Source organism: Anas platyrhynchos, chromosome 33 (genome assembly GCF_047663525.1).
Source record: "Anas platyrhynchos isolate ZD024472 breed Pekin duck chromosome 33, IASCAAS_PekinDuck_T2T, whole genome shotgun sequence".
Taxonomy (NCBI): Eukaryota; Metazoa; Chordata; class Aves; order Anseriformes; family Anatidae; genus Anas; species Anas platyrhynchos.
Genome location: NC_092618.1, coordinates 9,238,931 through 9,256,900, shown reverse-complemented (window position 1 = coordinate 9,256,900; position 17,970 = coordinate 9,238,931). Strand labels below are relative to the sequence as shown.

The following is a 17,970-nucleotide window of genomic DNA, read 5'->3' as shown; positions in this document are numbered from 1 at the left end:
TACTAGCCAGCTTCACCCCTGAGCTTTGCCTGCACCAATTTTCTCCTGACAGAGGCAAACAGCACCTCCGTAGCCCTGCCATGTCACACGACCTCGCTTCCAGTGGCCACACGCTTTCTTTTCCCACTTAAGCTCTAGAAGAAGATCCCTGCTCAGCCAAGCTGGCCTCCTGCCCCGCCTGCTTGACTTCCAACATTTTGGAATCGCCTGCTCCTGTGCTCTTAGGAGGTCGTGCTTAAAAAGATGGACCCCGATACCTTCCAAAACAGCTTCTCAGGGGATCTTCCGAACTAGTTCCCTGAGCAGCCTGAACTCTGCCCTCCCCGTGTCCAAAGTTCACAGAATTGGAGGGTGTCGTGGTTTAACCCGGCCGGCAGCTAAACACCACGCAGCCGTTCGCTCACCCTCCCCCCTCCCTCTCTGGGACGGGGGAGAGAAATGGAAAGTGAAGCCCGTGAGTTGAGATAAAGACAGTTTAATAAGACAGGAAAATAATAATAACAAAAATAATAATAACAATAATAATAATAATGATACAATGGTGATAATATGAAAGTAATAATAGTATGTACAAACAAGTGATGCACAATGCAATTGCTCACCACTCGCTGACCGATGCCCAGCCTAACCCCGAGCAGTCCGGTCCCCTCCCTCAGCTAGCCACCCCTATATATTGTTTAGCATGACGTCAGATGGTATGGAATACCCCTTTGGCTAGTTTGGGTCACCTGTCCTGGGTCTGTCCCCTCCCAGCTCTTACTGCACCCCCAGCCTGCCCGTTGGCAGGACAGAGCAAAAGGCTGAGATGTCCTTGGCTTAGTATAAGCACTGCTCTGCAACAATTAAAGCATCGGGGTGTTATCAGCACTCTTCTCATCCTAAGCCAAAACACAGCGTTCCACCAGCTACTAGGAAGAAAATTAATTCTGTGCTAACTGAAACCAGGACAGAGGGGTTGGAAGGGACCTCAAGAGATCATCGGGTCCAACCCCCCTGCCAAAAGCAGGCGTACTGGCAGTTTTCCTCCAATCGCCAAAGATTTTTAAATGTGAAGTGTCAATAGAGAGCTATTTGTGTTTGTATGTTCTTTCTTTGAAGTCTCTGATGTCTGGGGGTTTCAGAACAACTGCTAACAACTAGTAACTGTTATGACTTCCGAATGGGACACTATGCAAGCCCCTGATATCTGGCCAGGCGGCCAGGAGATTAAGGAGAAGAAAGAAGCTGAAGGATGGCTAGAAGACAAAACTTGCAGGGAACGCTGTGTAAGCTTTTGACATGCTGCCAAGGAGTACAAAGGGGAAGGACAAGAAAAAAAAACTGAGAGGAAGACTACGAGCCTTCAGCATGAAAGACCCCCAGAGACCCCCAGGGGGACCACCAGAGACTGATGCGCATGCTCCAGTAGGAGGGTTTGGATCCCGGAAGCTAATTATAATAACCCATTTTTTTTAGAAGTAGTAATGAATATGTATCAGCCTAGGAGCATAAAAATCAGCTGCTTGATGTAACTGGTGTGCGTCCTGGTGGAGCAGAGACTCCCGGCGCACCCAGCGCTGTTTGCTTACCTCTATTCCTTTAATAAATTGTAAACTTTGATTATAATCCTATTTTGAAGACTGAGCCATTTATAACACAAGCAACAGGTCTAGGATGGCACCTTTCCTTGTTGTCTCCCTCAGTAGCTGTACCAAGGAGTTGTCATCAAGGTGTGTGAGGAATCTCCTGGACCTGCTTGTATCAGCTGTGTGGTCTTCCCAGTTAACGTCTGGCAAGTTGAAGTCCCCCATCAGGACAAGGGCAGTTGAGCTAAGAGAGGTCTCTCTTAGTTCCTTAGCGAATAATTCATTGGTATCGCAAACACCCACTGCAACATCCAAGTGATTGCTTTCTCCCTTAATCCTTACTCTCGGCCACGTCCTTGTGCCAGCCCCTTGCCTCGCCTGCCCTGCCTATCCTTCCTGAAGAGCCCATACCCGTCCATCACAGCACACCAAGTCTCGCTTGTTCTGGGATGGAGCTGAAGCTTCCAGCTCCTCCTGCTTGTCCCTCATGCTGGGTGCATCGGTGCAGAAACATTCCAAATGTGCTCCAGTGTACCCAGCGTGGCATGGAGCAGGCCGAAGGATCTCGCTAGCGCACACTCCCTCCCATTTTGGTGTGCCACTTAGAAGATTCTGTCAGGACAGAACAATAATGGATGATGCTCAGAGGGCCTTACGGGGCAAGTGAGCTTTCCAGAAACACCTTTTACCCTGATCTCCTGGGAGGCAGCAGACTTCTCCATGGGTTGGGTCAGGCCGGCATATGCGGCCCTCTGTTCTGCTCAGAAGGGAGTCACTTATGACAGTAACCCTTCTCTTCTTCTTGATGGAGGTGGTCGTGATACTGGGGAAGGCTGACTTGCCCTAGAAAACCCCTCCAACCTGGATGGACCTTCATGCACATCATCGTTTGTGTGTCCATTACTTCCAGAGTCTGTTGTTTCAGGGCACCTGAAAGGAAGGTGAGGTAGGCAAGGAGGGGTTCGCCTGCTGCCCCGAGCAGATCTAAACTTCCATCCCTTCGTCACTGAGATGCACTCCTTCTGCCTGATGGCCAGAGGGTAGGGGATCCTCCATTTCCTCTGCTGTGTCTGCCTGACGCATCTGTCCCAGGGCTGGCACAGTACAGTTCAACCTTCTCCGACTCCCTGGTGCTCCTCAGCCTGCCCACCTCCTCCCGAAGCTCTGCCAGGAGGCTGAGCAGTTCTTCTACCTGGGCGCACCTACCACAGGATGGGATGTCAGGAAGAATTTCTTCATGCAAAGGGTGGAACCGGCTGCCCAGGGCACTGCTGGAGTCCCAGGCCTGGAGCTATTAAAGAAATGCGTGGACTTGGCGCTAAGGGCCGTGGTTTTGTGGTGGGCCTGGTGGTGTTAGCTGACGCTTGGACTTGAGCTGAAGGCCCTTTTCCAAGCGCAAGGGTTCTGTGACTCTTTCACTGGTTCAGTAGGCGCCATGCAGTCACCGGGCCCAGGGAAAAGACGTCCTTGGTGGCCTCCAAGTTAGCTCAGCGTCATGGCACCGAGTCACTGTGAAGGAGCTGCTGGAATAACGAGACAACAACCTAGTTCTATTAAAATATATATTGCTCTTTTGAGGACTGCTGCGGGGCTAGCAGCAACACAGCAGTGGAAATCTCCGTCCTGACATTGCCTTATGCCTTGACATCAGGATCAGGGTGGTTTGAACTGCCAGGGAACGGACCATGGGTTCCAGGTCGTTCTCTGAAGGCTGGAGGACTGCAAAAGAAAGAAGAGCAGAGATGAAAACCCACTCCTTGCAGAGATCCCCAGGCATCCCCTGCAGAGCATGCCAGCCCCACTCGACTCTTCCCCAGGCCAGGAGGAGCAGGAGGGACAAAGGAATCCGTTGAAAGCTGCTGCTCAGCAATGTCCCAAATGCAGCCACCAGTCCTTCCCCACCTGCGCACCACAGGTCAAGTGGGGCACCTTCACAAGCTGGTTCCCTCACCACCTGCCTCCATCCCTTGGGAGGATTCACACACTCCAGGAATCTCCTGGACTCTTTCCTCTCGCTATTGTGCTTCCCCATGAGAGCAAGGGCTAGCAATCGTGACCCTGCTCCTAGCTGCTTGTAGGCTGTCTCATCTCCCTCTTCGTCCTGGTTGCGTGCTCTACAACAGGCTCCCACCTTCTGTCAGCCTTACTGCCCTTTCCCCTGACTCTTCCTCAGGGACACTCAACCCTTTCAGCGGCACTGCCCAGCTCCAGGCTGGGAGGCCATTCCCTGACACCACAGGCTACCCCGTCTCCTCTCCCTCGTTCCTATGGCTGCATTGCTCCTCCGCCCCGAAGCATTTCCCTGGAGCAGGGCAAGGCACGGGGGCCTCTGCCGCTGTCCCCCCAGCCCTAGCACACCCCCCACTGCCCTCACTCACCTCTGAGGATTTCATCCAGCTTCTCCTCGCTCTGGTCCTCGCAGTAGCGCGCAGCAAGACCTAGACACAGAGATCCCATCAGAGCCCCGCTCCCCAGCACGCTCCCAGCAGCGCAGCCCCTGGCCTGGCCAGCCAGGCTGTGCCCCCTCCTGCACCCTGGAGCAAGGGCCCAGTCGGGGGGCTCTGGGGGCAACAGGGCTGTGCCTCACTGCCAGGGCAGTGCCTGGGGCTGCCAAAGGCTGCCCCAAGAGGGACCCAGGGGCTGGGCTCACCAATGAATCTGACGGCCTCAAGTCGCAAGTCGGTCTGAGTGTCCTGCAGGTAGGGCTGGCTCTGCTGCAGGTATTCTTCTACTCTGCCTCTGTCCTGCTGCAGCTGGAGAGAGAGAGAACGCAGGGTCACGGGGCTTGCACACCCTCTCCAGGGTCTCCTCCAGCATCCTGGGGGCAGGGAGGGCAGAGGGGCCTGCAGAAGAGCCCCCTGGGGCTCTGTGCTGGCAGGAAGGGAGCGAGGATGCGGCTGCAGGCAGCGGGCTCTGGCCGGGCGCGTTTGCCCAGCTGGAGCAAACCAAGTTGGGTCCTTACCAAGCACTCTCCAATCCTCCACGTCTGTTCTGTCTGGGCCAAGCGCTTGAGCTCCTTGCGTCGCAGAAACTCTGCAGCCACAGCGAGAGCTTCCCCAGAGGCCTGCGGAGCAGCAGAGGTTGGGAGATGGCACCACAGCCTTGGGAAGGAGACCCTCTGTCCCCTCCTCTTGGCAGGGCTGCGAGCCTTTCCCAGCGCGTTATGGGAGGCTGTGGTGGGGGGCAGCGTGCACTGGGTTCAGTGGCCAAGGCAAGGCCACGGGACTGCCACCATCGGAGGCAGCTCACAATGAGAGAGATCCCAGAGATCACAGCAAGAGATCAGAGGCTGGACTCGATGAACTTGAGGTCTCTTCCAACCTAGAAATTCTGTGATCCCCCAGAGCAACCCTGTGGCATCAGCACACCCTTGCCCACATAACTGCTCAGCTCTGAGATCTGTACCTTTGCTACGCTCTCACTCTGGTCTCTCATGTGAACGTAGAGTGGGAGAAGGCTCCTGTGCACTCTCCTCTTCATTTCCTTCTTCCTTTGCCGCAGCACAGCCTCCACCACGGCTTGGAAGAGGCAGATGGAGTGCTCCTGCACCTGGCTGGACGCCTGGCAGGGAGGAGGACAGGAGGAATTTCAGCATTAGCGTGGCTGATGTGAAGGGAGCTCCCAGCACTGTGAGATGCTTCAGCGCTGGATCCTTCCCAGAGGAGCTGCTCAGGGGCAGCTGCAAGGCCTGGTGCCCGTGAAGGGCAACGCAATCGGTTGCCATCGCAGGCTGCCCGCCAGCCACCCCACTTTCGCCACCAGCCGCACCAGCCATGCCCAAGCAGAGCTCCCCAGTGTTATAAGTTGCCCCCTTAATTAATTTTCAGAGAGCATTGCATTAATAATAGAAAGGAAGTTATTGAGTAAGCAACAGCAAGCAAAACAGCGCTGGGCGGCAACGGAGTCTCGGCTCCACCAACGGCACGCACCTCACCCCCCCCAGGGTCCCTTTTTATATCTTGGTAATTCCGGGATTATGCAGCACATCCTGGTATATTCTGCGACTGCGCGCACTGTTGCTAGGGGGTCGTCTCTGTCCCTCTGGTGGTTGTGAAGATGAAGGCCGTAGTCTTCCTCGGCGTTGTGGTTCAACTTCTTTTTTTAGTTGGTCATGTTGGCCCAGCGTGAGACAGGAAGGCAAGATGTTGATACACTAGTTTAACAACTTATCAGGAGATGGTTACATGAGCTTTGCAGCAGGGTCTTTGAACGAAAGAGGCAACTGAGATGCAGAAGGAGAGAAGGGGAGGGGGTTCTCTTTTTTGTTACATTAAGCAAAAGAATTTTCATAGTGTCTAGCCAAGTATTATCCAGCTCCTTACTTCAGCAGGGAGCCTTCGCAACTCCCGCTCCTCAAACGGAACTCCTTGTTTTTATAATACAAAAGACAATGAACAAACATTTATTGTGTATTACATGGTGAGGCCGCCCCTCAGGTGCTGTGCTCAGCTTTGGGCCCCTCAGTACCAGAAGGACATCGAGGCCCTGGAGTGTGCCCAGAGCAGGGCTACAAAGCTGGGGAAGGGCCTGGGGCACAAGTCCTGTGAGGAGCGGCTGAGGGAGCTGGGGGTGGTTGGTCTGCGGAAGTGGAGGCTCAGGGGAGACCTCATTGTACTCTACAACTTCCTGAAGGGAGGTTGTGATGAGGAGGGGGTCAGCCTCTTTTCTCAGATAACTAATGATAGGACTTGAGGAAATGGCCACAAGTTGTGCCTGGGGAGATGGGGGACATGGGGATGGGGATGGGGACTTGGGGGCGGGGATGGGGACATGGGGACAGGGATGGGGACATTGGGATGGGGACATGGGGATGGGGACATTGGGGTGGGGATGGGGACATTGGGGTGGGGACATTGGGGTGGGGACATTGGGATGGGATGGGGACATTGGGGTGGGGATGGGGACATGGGGATGGGGACATTGGGGTGGGGACATTGGGATGGGGATGGGGACATTGGGGTGGGGATGGGGACATGGGGATGGGGACATTGGGATGGGGATGGGGACATGGGGATGGGGACATTGGGGTGGGGACATGGGGATGGCACCGTGAGCACGGGGAGGTGGCCGAGGATGTGGGGCTGGGGACGTGGTGGGGACACGGAGGGGGACCTGGGGATCCAGGTGGGGACATGGGGACGTGGGGGGGGACATGGGGACACGGGGGGGGTCCCGGCGCCCCCCGACCCCCCCGCCCCGTGCAGTGCAGCTCGCCCCTGCCCGGTCTGCGCACCCAGGACGTCTGCTGCCGGGGGGCCGGCATGGCCTGGGGGGTGCACGAGTGCCAGCCCTGCGACGCCGACCCCCGTAAGGCAGCGGGGTTTTTTTTGGGGTTATGGGGTTGGGGGGGGTTCTGCGGTGTGTGGGGGGGGCTCACTTTGTCCCCCCCTCCCCCCCCCCCATTTGCAGCGAACCCCCCCGCCGTGGGGCAGCACCCCTGCCCCAAAGGTTTCCGCCGCACCAACGGCTCCTGCGTGGGTGAGTTTGGGGAGATTTATTTTTGGGGGGGTTAAAAGGGGATGGGGGGGGTTTTGGGGTGCTGACCCCCACCCTGTGTGTGTGCGTCCCCCCCCCAGATGTGGATGAGTGCCAGGAGGGGGGGTTCTGCAAGAACGGGCTCTGCACCAACACCCGGGGCAGCTTCGCCTGCCTCTGCCACGAGGGCTTCATCCTGGACTCGTCCCGGAGCAGCTGCATCTGTGGGATCGGGATGGGATTGGGGGTGGGGTTGGGGGTGGGGTTGGGGTTGGGATTATGGGTGGGGTTGGGGTTGGGATTGGGATTGGGATTGGGATTGGGATTGGGGTTGGGGTTGGGGTTGGGGCTGGGATTGGGGTTGGGGTTGGGATTGGGATTGGGGTTGGGATCGGGATGGGATTGGGGGTGGGATTGGGATTGGGATTGGGGGTGAGGTTGGGGTTGGGGTTGAGATTGGGGTTGGGGTTGGGGGTGGGATTGGGGATGAGGTTGGGGTTGGGATTATGGGTGGGGTTGGGATTGGGATTGGGATTGGGGTTGGGGCTGGGGTTGGGGTTGGGATTGGGGGTGAGGTTGGGGTTGGGATTGGGATTGGGATTGGGATTGGGATTGGGGCTGGGGCTGGGGCTGGGATTGGGATTGGGATTGGGATTGGGGTTGGGGCAGGGGCTGGGGCTGGGGCTGGGATTGGGATTGGAATTGGAATTGGGGTTGGGGTTGAGGTCGGGGCAAGGCCTGGAATTGTGGTAGGGATTGGGATTGGGGTTGGAATTGGGATTAGGGTTGGGATTGGGATTGTGGTTGGGATGTGGATGGGGATGGGGTGAGGAGGGAGTAGGGGTTGGGATTGGAGTTGGAGTTGGGATTGGGAGGGGATGGGGATGGGATGGGGATGGGGGTGGTCTGAAATGGAATAGGGATTGGGATTGGGATTGGGAGGGGATAGGGAAGGGAAGAGGAAGGGGAAAGGATTGGGGTGGGATGGGGATGGAGTAGGATGAGGTGGGATTGGGATGGGAACAGGATGAAATGGGATTGGGGTTAGGACCAGGACTAGGACTGGGATTGGGATTGGGATTGGGATTGGGGTTTTGGGGTTGGGATTGGAATTGGGGTTGGGATTGGGATTGGGGTTAGGACCAGGACTAGGACTGGGATTGGGATTGGAATTGGGGTTGGGATTGGAATTGGGGTTGGGATTGGGATTGGGGTTAGGACCAGGACTAGGACTGGGATTGGGATTGGGATTGGGATTAGGGTGACCGGTACCACCCCCCCGCCCCCCCCCCCCCAGCCCACCAGGTGATCTCGGAGGCGCGGGGGCCATGTTACCGGGTGCTGCGGGAGGGGCGCTGCGCGCTGCCCACCCTGCGCAACATCACCCGCCAGATCTGCTGCTGCAGCCGCGTGGGCAAGGCCTGGGGGCCGGCGTGCCAGCGCTGCCCCCCCTTCGGCTCCGGTGAGCCCCCCTGGGACCCCCCCAACCCCTTGGGATCCCCCCAAAAAAAACCCTTTAGGGCGGACCCCCCCAAAAAAAAACAAAAACCCTTTGGGGAGCCTCCGTTTCATGGGATTTGCACCCAAAGCCACGGGCTCACCCTTTGGAGGGGGGTTTTTTTTGGGGGAGGGGGGTAATTTTTTTGGGGGGGGGGTCCATTTTGACACCCCCTCCCCCCCCTTCAATTGCAGAGGGGTTCAAGGAGATCTGCCCCGCCGGCCCCGGCTACCACTACTCGGCCTCCGACCTGCACTACAACACCCGCTACCTGGGCCAGGACCTGCCCCGTGTCCCCCTGGGGCGTCCCCATGTCCCCTCCCCAGCTGGGACCGCCGCCCGTGAGCCCCTTGTCCCCCCCGCTTTGTCCCCCCCCACCCCCCCCGGCTGCCAGGACCCCCCCTCACCCCATTGCTCTGCCCCACAGCTCGCTGGCGCCCCGGTCGGCCGCCCCCCAGCAGGTCACCGCCTGTCCCCGAGGTGCCACCGCGGGTCCCCAAGGTGCCACAACGCGTCCCCGAGGTGCCACCACGCGTCCCACACGTGCCACCGCATGTCCCCGAGGTGCCACCACGGGTCCCCGATGTGTCACCATGTGTCCCCGAGGTGCCACAACGCATCCCCGAGGTACCACCACGTGTCCCCGAGGTGTCACCACATGTCCCTGATGTGCCACCACGTGTCCCTGAGGCACCACCGCATGTCCCTGAGGTGCCACATGTCCCCAAGGTTCCACAGCGGGTCCCTGAGGCGCCACAACGTGTCCCCGAGGTGCCACCAGACGTCCCCGAGGTGCCACAACGCGTCCCCGAGGTGCCACCGCGCATCCCCGAGGTGCCACCACCAGCCCCCGAGGTTGTCATCGTGCCTCGACCCACCCTGGGGCTGCTGGGACCCCTCCCCACGCCACCCGGCCCGGAGGGTCTGGCACCAGGTAGGGCTGGGGCATTTGTGCACGGCTGCACACGTGTGTGCACCGTTGCACGCATGCATGGTTGCAGATGTGCGCAGGGTTGCACTGTGTGCAGCTGTGTGCGTGCATTTTATTTTATTTTTTGCACGTGTGGTTACGCTCTGCGCCGTTGCACATACACATCTCAGCACAGGCGTGCAAGGTCACACGTGTGTGCATGTGGCTGTGCACTTGTGCATGGTTGCATGCTTGCATGGCTGCATGTGTGCAGTTGCATGTGCACATGTGCTCAGTTACATGTGCAAGCAGTTACGTGTGCAATTTGCATTTATTCAGTCTCGTTTGTGCACAGTTATAGGCGTGCACAGTTACACACGTGCGTGTTACACGTGTGCACACCATTGCAGGCTTGCCCAGCTGCATGCAGCTGCAGTAGCACGTGTGCATCTCATGCATGCACAGCTAAATATATTGTGCACGTGTGCACGGTTTGCATGCATGACTATTTGCACACGTGTGCACGGCTACATGCATGCCTGCTTACACACGTGTGCACAATGCCTACTTACACACGCCTACACGTGTGCATGTGTCCTGTATGCCTATTTGCACACATGTCCACAGTTGCATGCATGCTTGATTGCACACACGTGCACAGTGTGCATGCGTGCATGTTTGCACAGGTGTGCACAGCTGCACGCCTGCCCGTTTGCACACACATGTGTTACTCACGTGTGCCCGCTTGCAGCCGCCGGCAGCGTGTGCGAGCGGAACCCGCGGATCTGCGGCCCCGGGCGCTGCGTCCCGCGCCAGGGCGGCTACACCTGCCTGTGCCACCCCGGCTTCTGGCTCAGCACCCAGGGCACCCACTGCATCGGTGAGCGGCGCCCGGCCCCTCCCTGGGCACCCATGTCCCCGTGCACCCACCTCCCCCTGCACTCATTTCCCCGTGCGCCCATTTCCCTGTGCACCCACCTCCCTGTGCACCTGTTTCCCCATGCACCCACCTCCCCATGCACTCACCCGTTTCCCCGTGCACCTATTTCCCCGTGCAGCCACCCATTTCCTCATGCACCCATTTCCTCACGCACCCATTTCCTTCTGCACCCATTTCCCCATGCGCCCACCTCCCCATGCACCCACCTATTTCCCCATGCACCCACCTCCTCATGTACCCACCCATTTCTCCGTGCACCCATTTCCCCATCTATCCACTTCCTTGTGCACCCACCTCCCCGTGCACCCACCTCTCCAAGCCCCAATTTCCCCCTGCCCCCATTTCCCCGCGCACCCACCTCCCCACTCCCCTCTCCCCCTTCCCTCCCACCCACCTCTCCATCCGTCCCCGCTCCTGTCCGTCCGTCTGTCCCCATTGCCGTCCGTCCCCCCGCCTGCCCAGACGTGGACGAGTGCCGGCGCAGCCCCCGGCCCTGCGCCCCCGGCCGCTGCGAGAACACGGTGGGGAGCTTCCGCTGCGTCTGCGGCCCCGGCTACCGGCCCGGCCCCGGCGGCACCGACTGCCAAGGTCAGCAGGGACGGGGGGGGGACAGAGGGGGACAATGGGGACAACGGGGATGGGGCTGAGGTGGCCGTGTCCCCGTAGATGTGGATGAATGCGCCCAGAGCCCCTCGCCCTGCGCCCAGAGCCGCTGCGAGAACTTGCCCGGTGGCTACCGCTGCGTCTGCCCGGCCGGCTACCAGGCCAGCACGCCCACGGGACAGTGCCAGGGTGAGCGGGGACACCGGGGTGTGGGGACACCGGGCTGTGGGGACACTGGGTGTGGGGACACCGGGGTGTGGGGACACCAAGGGTATGGGGACACCAAGGGTATGGGGACACCATCTGCGTGTTCAACACCCATGGGGTCATCGTTCATGGGGTCACCATCCATGGGGTCACCGTGCCATAACGCCACCATCCAAGAACTCAACATCTATGGGGTCAGCAGCCATGGGGTCACCATGCCATAGTGTTGCCAGTCACGGGGTTAAACATCCATGGTGAACCCATCCATAACCTCCCAATACGTGGTGTCCCCATGCGTGGTGTCCCCATGCGTGGTGTCCCCATCCATGGAGTCCCCATCCATGGTGAACCCATCCATGGTGAACCCATCCATAACCTCCCAATACGTGGTGTCCCCATGCGTGGTGTCCCCATGCGTGGTGTCCCCATCCACGGTGTCCCCATCCATGGTGAACCCATCCATAACCTCCCAATACGTGGTGTCCCCATCTGTGGTGTCCCCATCCGTGGTGTCCCCGTCCGTGATGCCACCACCCACGCCCTCCCCGCGGTGCCACCACCGCCGCCCCCTCTCCGTGCCGCGCAGACATCGACGAGTGCGAGAACCACCTGGCCTGCCCCGGCCAGGAGTGCGCCAACACGCCGGGCTCCTTCCAGTGCCGGCCGTGCCGCGACGGCTTCGAGCTGCGCCACGGGCGCTGCGCAGGTACCCGCGTCCCCCCACGTCCCCCCTGTCCCCCCGAGGGGGGGGCCAACCCTTAATTGTGCCACCCCCTAGACGTGGACGAGTGCGCCACGGGCTCGCCCTGCGGTCCCCACGGCCGCTGCAGTAACACTGAGGGCTCCTTCCACTGCCAGTGCCGGCGCGGATACCGGGTGGGTGCCGGCGGCGCGCCATGCGCGGGTGAGTGGTGGGGGCGGCGTGGGGATGGTGCCATGTCCCCCCCACACCCGACGGCCCCCCCACGGCCCCCATCTGCCCACAGATGTCAACGAGTGCCTGGAGGGCGACTTCTGCTTCCCCCACGGCGAGTGCCTCAACACCGAGGGCTCCTACAGCTGCCTCTGCGCCCAGGGCTATGCCAGCACCCCCGAGGGCACCGCATGCATTGGTCAGAGCCCGGCATGGTCCCGGTCCCTGTCCCTGTCCCTGTCCCTGTCCCCGTCCCCATACTCATCCCGGTCCCATTGCAGTCCCCATTCTCATTGTGGTTTCTATTCCAGTTGCGGTTTTTTAGTCCCAGTTAATCTACTCAGTCCCATCCCCGTGCCTATCCATGTCCCCATCCAATCCCAATCCTATCCCCATCCCAATCCCATCCCCATCCTATCCCATCCCAATGTCTCTCCCTGTCCCCATCCCATCCCACCCCAATCCCAACCCCCATCCCATCTCTGTCTCCATCCCATCCCCATTCCCACCCCAGTCCCCATCCCCATCCCAATCCCATCCCCATCCCACCCCAATCCCATCCCCATCCTACCCTTTTTCCACCCCAATCCCAATCCCACCCCAATCCCATCCCATCCCTTTTCCACCCCATCCCCATTTCCATCCCAATCCCAATCCCACCCCAGTCCCATCCCATCCCACCCCACCCCTCCACCACCCACCCACGCATCCGGGTACCACGGGGTGCCACCAGGCACTTGTGTCCCCCTCTTTCCCCGTATCCCCCCTGCCCCCGTGTCCCCCCCCTGTACCCACGTCCACCCCGTGCCCATGTCCCCCCCGTCCTCACCCCGTGTCCCCCCCCAGACGTGGACGAGTGCCAGCGCGGGGACGTGTGCCGGGGCGGCCGCTGCGCCAACACCGACGGCGCCTTCGAGTGCCACTGCCCCGCCGGCTTCCGCACCGACGCCGAGCGGGCCCAGTGCCACGGTGAGGGGCTGGGGGGTTGGGGGGGGGGGATTTTGGGTGCCCCCCACCCTGGGGCTGGCGGCGAGGGTGGCCCTGTCCCCGCAGATGTGGACGAGTGCCAGGAGCACGGGGCCGAGTTGTGTGGGGCTGAGCGCTGCGAGAACTTGCCCGGATCCTACCGCTGCGTGCCCGCCTGCCAGCACGGCTACCGGCCCCGGGACGGCGGGGGGTGTGAGGGTGAGCGGGGATTGGGATTGGGATTGGGATTGGGATTGGGATTGGGGTTGGGGTTGGGGTTGGGGTTGGGGTTGGGATTGGGATTGGGATTGGGATTGGGATTGGGGTTGGGGTTGGGGTTGGGGTTGGGGTTGGGGTTGGGATTGGGATTGGGATTGGGATTGGGGTTGGGGTTGGGGTTGGGGTTGGGGTTGGGGTTGGGGTTGGGGATGGAGATAGAGACCAATAGTGGATGGGTTTAGGGACTGGGATTGGGATGGGGATGGGAGGGGATGGGATTGGGGTGGGATTGGGATGGGGATGGAAGGGGATTGGGGTGGGGATGGGAGGGGATTGGGATGGGATTGGGATGGGATTGGGATGGGATGGGGATGGGGATGGGAGGAGATTGGGGTGGGGATGGGATGGGGATGGGGATGGGGATGGGGGCTTGGGGATTGGGATTGGGGATGGGGATGGGGGTGGGGATTGGGATTGGGGTTGGGGTTGGGATTGGGGTGGGGTTGGAGATAGAGACCGATAGTGGATGGGTTTAGGGACTGGGACTAGGATGGGGATGGGAGGGGATGGGATTGGGGTGGGATTGGGGTGGGGATGGGATGGGGATGGGAGGGGATGGGATTGGGGTGGGATTGGGATGGGGATGGGATGGGGATGGGAGGGGATGGGATTGGGGTGGGATTGGGATGGGGATGGGATGGGGATGGGATGGGGATGGGATTGGGATTGGGGTGGGGATGGAAATGGAGACTAATAATGGATGAAAATAGGAACTGGGACTGGGACTGGGACTGGGACTGGGACTGGGACTGGGACTGGGACTGGGATGGGGATGGGGATGGGAGGGGATGGGAGGGGATTGGGGTGGGGATGGGAGGGGATGGGATTGGGGTGAGATTGGGATGGGGATGGGAGGGGGATGGGAGGGGATTGGGGTGGGGATGGGATGGGTTGGGATGGGATGGGATGGGATGGGGATGGGATTGGGGTGGGGATGGAAATGGAGACTAATAATGGATGAAAATAGGGACTGAGACTGGGACTGGGACTGGGACTGGGACTGGGACTGCGACTGGGACTGGGACTGAGACTGGGACTGAGACTGGGACTGGGACTGGGACTGGGACTGGGATGGGGATGGAATGGGTTTGGAATGGGGATGGGGGTGGGATTGGAACAGGATTGGGATGGGGATGGAGATGGAGACCAATAATGGATGAAAATAGGGGGTGGGATTGGGATGGGATTGGGATGGGATTAGGGTGAGATTGGGATGGGGTTGGGGAGGGGATGGGAATGGAGACAGGTCCAGGGACCAGAACGGGACGAGGATGGGGACTGGGACAGGGATGGGAACCCGCACACAGGGCTGTGATGCGCACGGGGCTCATCCTGCCCGGGGCCGTGGTCCCCATCATCCCCCACCCCACCTTGTCCCCCCCCCATGCTTGGGGTCCCCCCGGTGTCCCCGCAGATGTGGACGAGTGCCAGGAGCATGGGGCCGAGTTGTGTGGGGCCGAGCGCTGCGAGAACCTGCCCGGATCCTACCGCTGCGTGCCCCCCTGCCAGCCCGGCTACCGGCCCCGGGACGGCAGGGGGTGTGAGGGTACGGGGCCATGGGGACGGGGACAGGGCCATGGGGACGGGGATGGGGCCATGGGGACGGGGATGAGGCCATGGGGATGGGGACGGGGCCATGGGGATGGGGACAGGGCCATGGGGACGGGGATGGGGCCATGGGGATGGGGATGGGGCCATGGGGATGGGGACAGGGCCATGGGGACGGGGATGGGGCCATGGGGACGGGGATGGGGCCATGGGGACGGGGATGGGGCCATGGGGACAGGGACTGGGGCACGGAGATGGGGATGGGGGTACGGAGAGGCTGAGGGGACCCTGCCCTAGGGGACAGCGGGGACACCACTATGGGGTTTAGGGGCAGGGGGATTTCTCCATGGGGTTAGGAGGGGGACGGACAGCAGGGGCCATGGCATGGGGGACATCAGGGACAAGCCAATGGGGCACAATAGGGACAAAGCTATGGGGGACATGGAAAAAACAACGGGGATGCTGGGGACAAGCCAATGGGGTCGAGGTGCAGGGGGACTTCTCTATGGGGTCAGGATGGGGATGGGCAGCAGGGGACATCAGGGACAACACCACGGGAGATAATGGGGACAAAACGATGGGGGACATTGGGGACAAGCCAATGGGGCCACTGGGGACAAGCCAATGGGGTCGAGGTGCAGGGGGGCTTCTCCATGGGGTCAGGATGGAGACGGAGAGCAGGGACCATCGGGGGACAGTGGGGACCCCCCCATGGGGCTGAGCTTTTGGGGGACGGCTCCACGCTCCCCCCCCCAATGTCCCCACCGCCCCCTCCCCCCAAAAAAACGTCACCTCCCCGCTTGCAGACGAGGACGAGTGCGCCGAGGGGGGGTCCCGCTGCGGCCCCCACGCCGCCTGCCACAACCTCCCCGGCTCCTTCCAGTGCGCCTGCCACCAGGGCTACGAGGCCGCCCGGCACGGCCACCACTGCCAGGGTACGGGGACAGCGGGGACAGCAGGGGGGGGACACCCAGAGTGACACTGAGCCCCCCCCCTTCGTGTTTCCCCCCCAGACGTGGACGAGTGCGCGACGCTGCCGGGGGTGTGCGGGGCGGCGCGCTGCGAGAACGTGGACGGCTCCTTCCTCTGCCTCTGCCCCGACGGGGGGCACGAGTTCGATCCGGTGACGGGGACGTGCGGGGGACCCCCCCCAGCGACCCCACTCCTCCGGCCCCCCCCGGAGCCGTGGAAGCCCCCCCGGGCTTGGCGGCGTGCTTCAGCCCCGCCTGCGGGGTGCTGGCGCCCAACGTCAGCCGGCAGCAGTGCTGCTGCAGCGTGGGGGGCGCCTGGGGGGTCCGCTGCCCCCCCCCGAGGCCGTGCCCCACGCCTGGAACCGGTGGGGACATGGGGACGCTATGGGGGGGGGAGGGGATTGGGGATGGCGTGGGGTGGGAAGGGATTGGGGTGGGAGTGGGATTGGGGATGGGGATTGGGATTGGGGATGGGGACGGGGATAGGGATGGGGATGGGGATGGGGATGGGGATGGGGATGGGGATGGGGATGGGGATTGGGACTGGGATGGGAAGGGATGGGGATAGGACTGGGATGGGATGGGATGGGATTGGGATTGGAGTGGAGTGGGATGGGATGCGATTTGGGATGGGATGGGATGGCGATGGGATTGGAGTTGCAATTGGGACTGGGATGGGATGGGATTGGGATGGAGATAGGATTAGGATTGGGATGGGATTGGGATAGGATTGGGGGGGTGGAGATGGAATTGGGATGGGGTTGGTGATGGGATTGAGATAGATTGGGATTGGGACTGGGATGGAATGGGGATGGGATGGGGATGGGATGAGGATGGGGTCAGGATGGTGCCAAGGTGCAGGGGGGGTGACACCTCTGTCCCCCCCCCCCAAGCCGAGCACCGAGCCCTCTGCCCCCACGGGACCGGCCAGACCACGGGGCCCCAGGGCTCAGCAGCAGGTCAGTGCGGCCGCGGGGGGGGCACAGCGATGGGGCCCCCCCCATTTGGGGGCTCCCTCCGTTTAGGGACTCCCCCCCCTACTCAGGGGCTCCCCCCTGTATTTAGCGGTTCCCCAATGTTGGGGATGCCCCCCCATTTTGGGGATGCCACCCCTGTTTTGGGGCTCCCCCATTTATGGGATGCCCCCCATTTTGGGGACTCACCCCCCCTAATTTGGGAATGGCCCCCATTTGGGGGACTCACCCCTCCCATTTTGGGGATGTCCCCATTTTTCAGGGTGCCCCCTCAATTTGGGGATGCCCCCCCTATTTTGTGGGGTTACGCCCCTCCCCTTTTGGGTGCATCCCGCCTATTTTGGGGCAATACCCCCCCTATTTTGGGGTTCCCCTCCTATATAGGGGCTCCCCCGTTTCGGGGGTGCCCCCCCCAATTCCGAGGACCCTCCCCCTGACGTCGCCCCCCCCCTTACCCCCTTACCCCCCAGATGTGGACGAGTGCCGGGTGTTCGCGCCGCAGCTGTGCCGGGGGGGGGTCTGCATCAACGCCGCCCCCGGCTTCAGCTGCTACTGCCCCAGCGGCTACTACTACGAGCAGGAGCACCTGCAGTGCGTGGGTGAGCACCCAGCACCCCCAGCACCCCCCCAGCACCCCCCCAGCACCCCCAGCACCCTGACCTCAGCACCCCCAGCACCCTACTTGTGCCCTGGGTGCACCCTGCCTGCACCCTGAGCACCCTACTTGCATCCTGAGCACCCTGAGCACCCTGCCTGCACCCTGAGAGCACCCTACTTGCACCCTGACTGCACCCTAAGAGCACCCTGTGCACCCCGAGCACCCTACTCGCACCTTGAGCACCCTGCCCTCAGCACCCTGAGCACCCTGCCAGCACCCCCAGCACCCCCAGCACCCCCAGCACCCTGACCTCAGCACCCTAATTGTGCCCTGGGTGCACCCTGCCTGCACCCTGAGCACCCTGAGCACCCTAATTGTGCCCTGAGTGCACCCTGAGCACCCTCTTTGCACCCTGAGCACCCGACTTGTGCCCTGACTGCACCCTGAGTGCGCCCTACCTGCACCCTGAGCACCCTAATTGTGCCCTGAGTGCGCCCTACTTGCACCCTGCCTGCACCCTACT

At 61.2% G+C, this 17,970-nt stretch overlaps 1 protein-coding gene across 5 annotated transcripts in view; it reads left to right on the top strand.

The window, feature by feature from the left end:
- Window positions 1-17,970, top strand: part of LOC119713057 (latent-transforming growth factor beta-binding protein 4-like) — a 104,558-nt gene that overhangs the window by 82,572 nt on the left and 4,016 nt on the right. For 2 of the 5 annotated variants that reach the window (XM_072030242.1, XM_072030246.1), the window contains exons 3-22: window positions 6,770-6,872; window positions 6,975-7,043; window positions 7,142-7,264; window positions 8,338-8,502; window positions 8,733-8,879; window positions 8,966-9,165; window positions 9,268-9,472; window positions 10,200-10,328; window positions 10,851-10,976; window positions 11,055-11,180; window positions 11,785-11,904; window positions 11,977-12,102; window positions 12,185-12,310; window positions 12,958-13,080; window positions 13,165-13,296; window positions 14,771-14,902; window positions 15,711-15,839; window positions 15,918-16,240; window positions 16,769-16,834; window positions 17,320-17,448. In XM_072030242.1, coding sequence (XP_071886343.1) covers window positions 6,770-6,872; window positions 6,975-7,043; window positions 7,142-7,264; window positions 8,338-8,502; window positions 8,733-8,879; window positions 8,966-9,165; window positions 9,268-9,472; window positions 10,200-10,328; window positions 10,851-10,976; window positions 11,055-11,180; window positions 11,785-11,904; window positions 11,977-12,102; window positions 12,185-12,310; window positions 12,958-13,080; window positions 13,165-13,296; window positions 14,771-14,902; window positions 15,711-15,839; window positions 15,918-16,240; window positions 16,769-16,834; window positions 17,320-17,448 — 2,799 coding nt within the window. The remainder of the gene's footprint in view (window positions 1-6,769; window positions 6,873-6,974; window positions 7,044-7,141; window positions 7,265-8,337; window positions 8,503-8,732; window positions 8,880-8,965; window positions 9,166-9,267; window positions 9,473-10,199; window positions 10,329-10,850; window positions 10,977-11,054; window positions 11,181-11,784; window positions 11,905-11,976; window positions 12,103-12,184; window positions 12,311-12,957; window positions 13,081-13,164; window positions 13,297-14,770; window positions 14,903-15,710; window positions 15,840-15,917; window positions 16,241-16,768; window positions 16,835-17,319; window positions 17,449-17,970) is intronic. The other 3 variants (XM_072030243.1, XM_072030245.1, XM_072030244.1) reach the window with 3 other exon arrangements.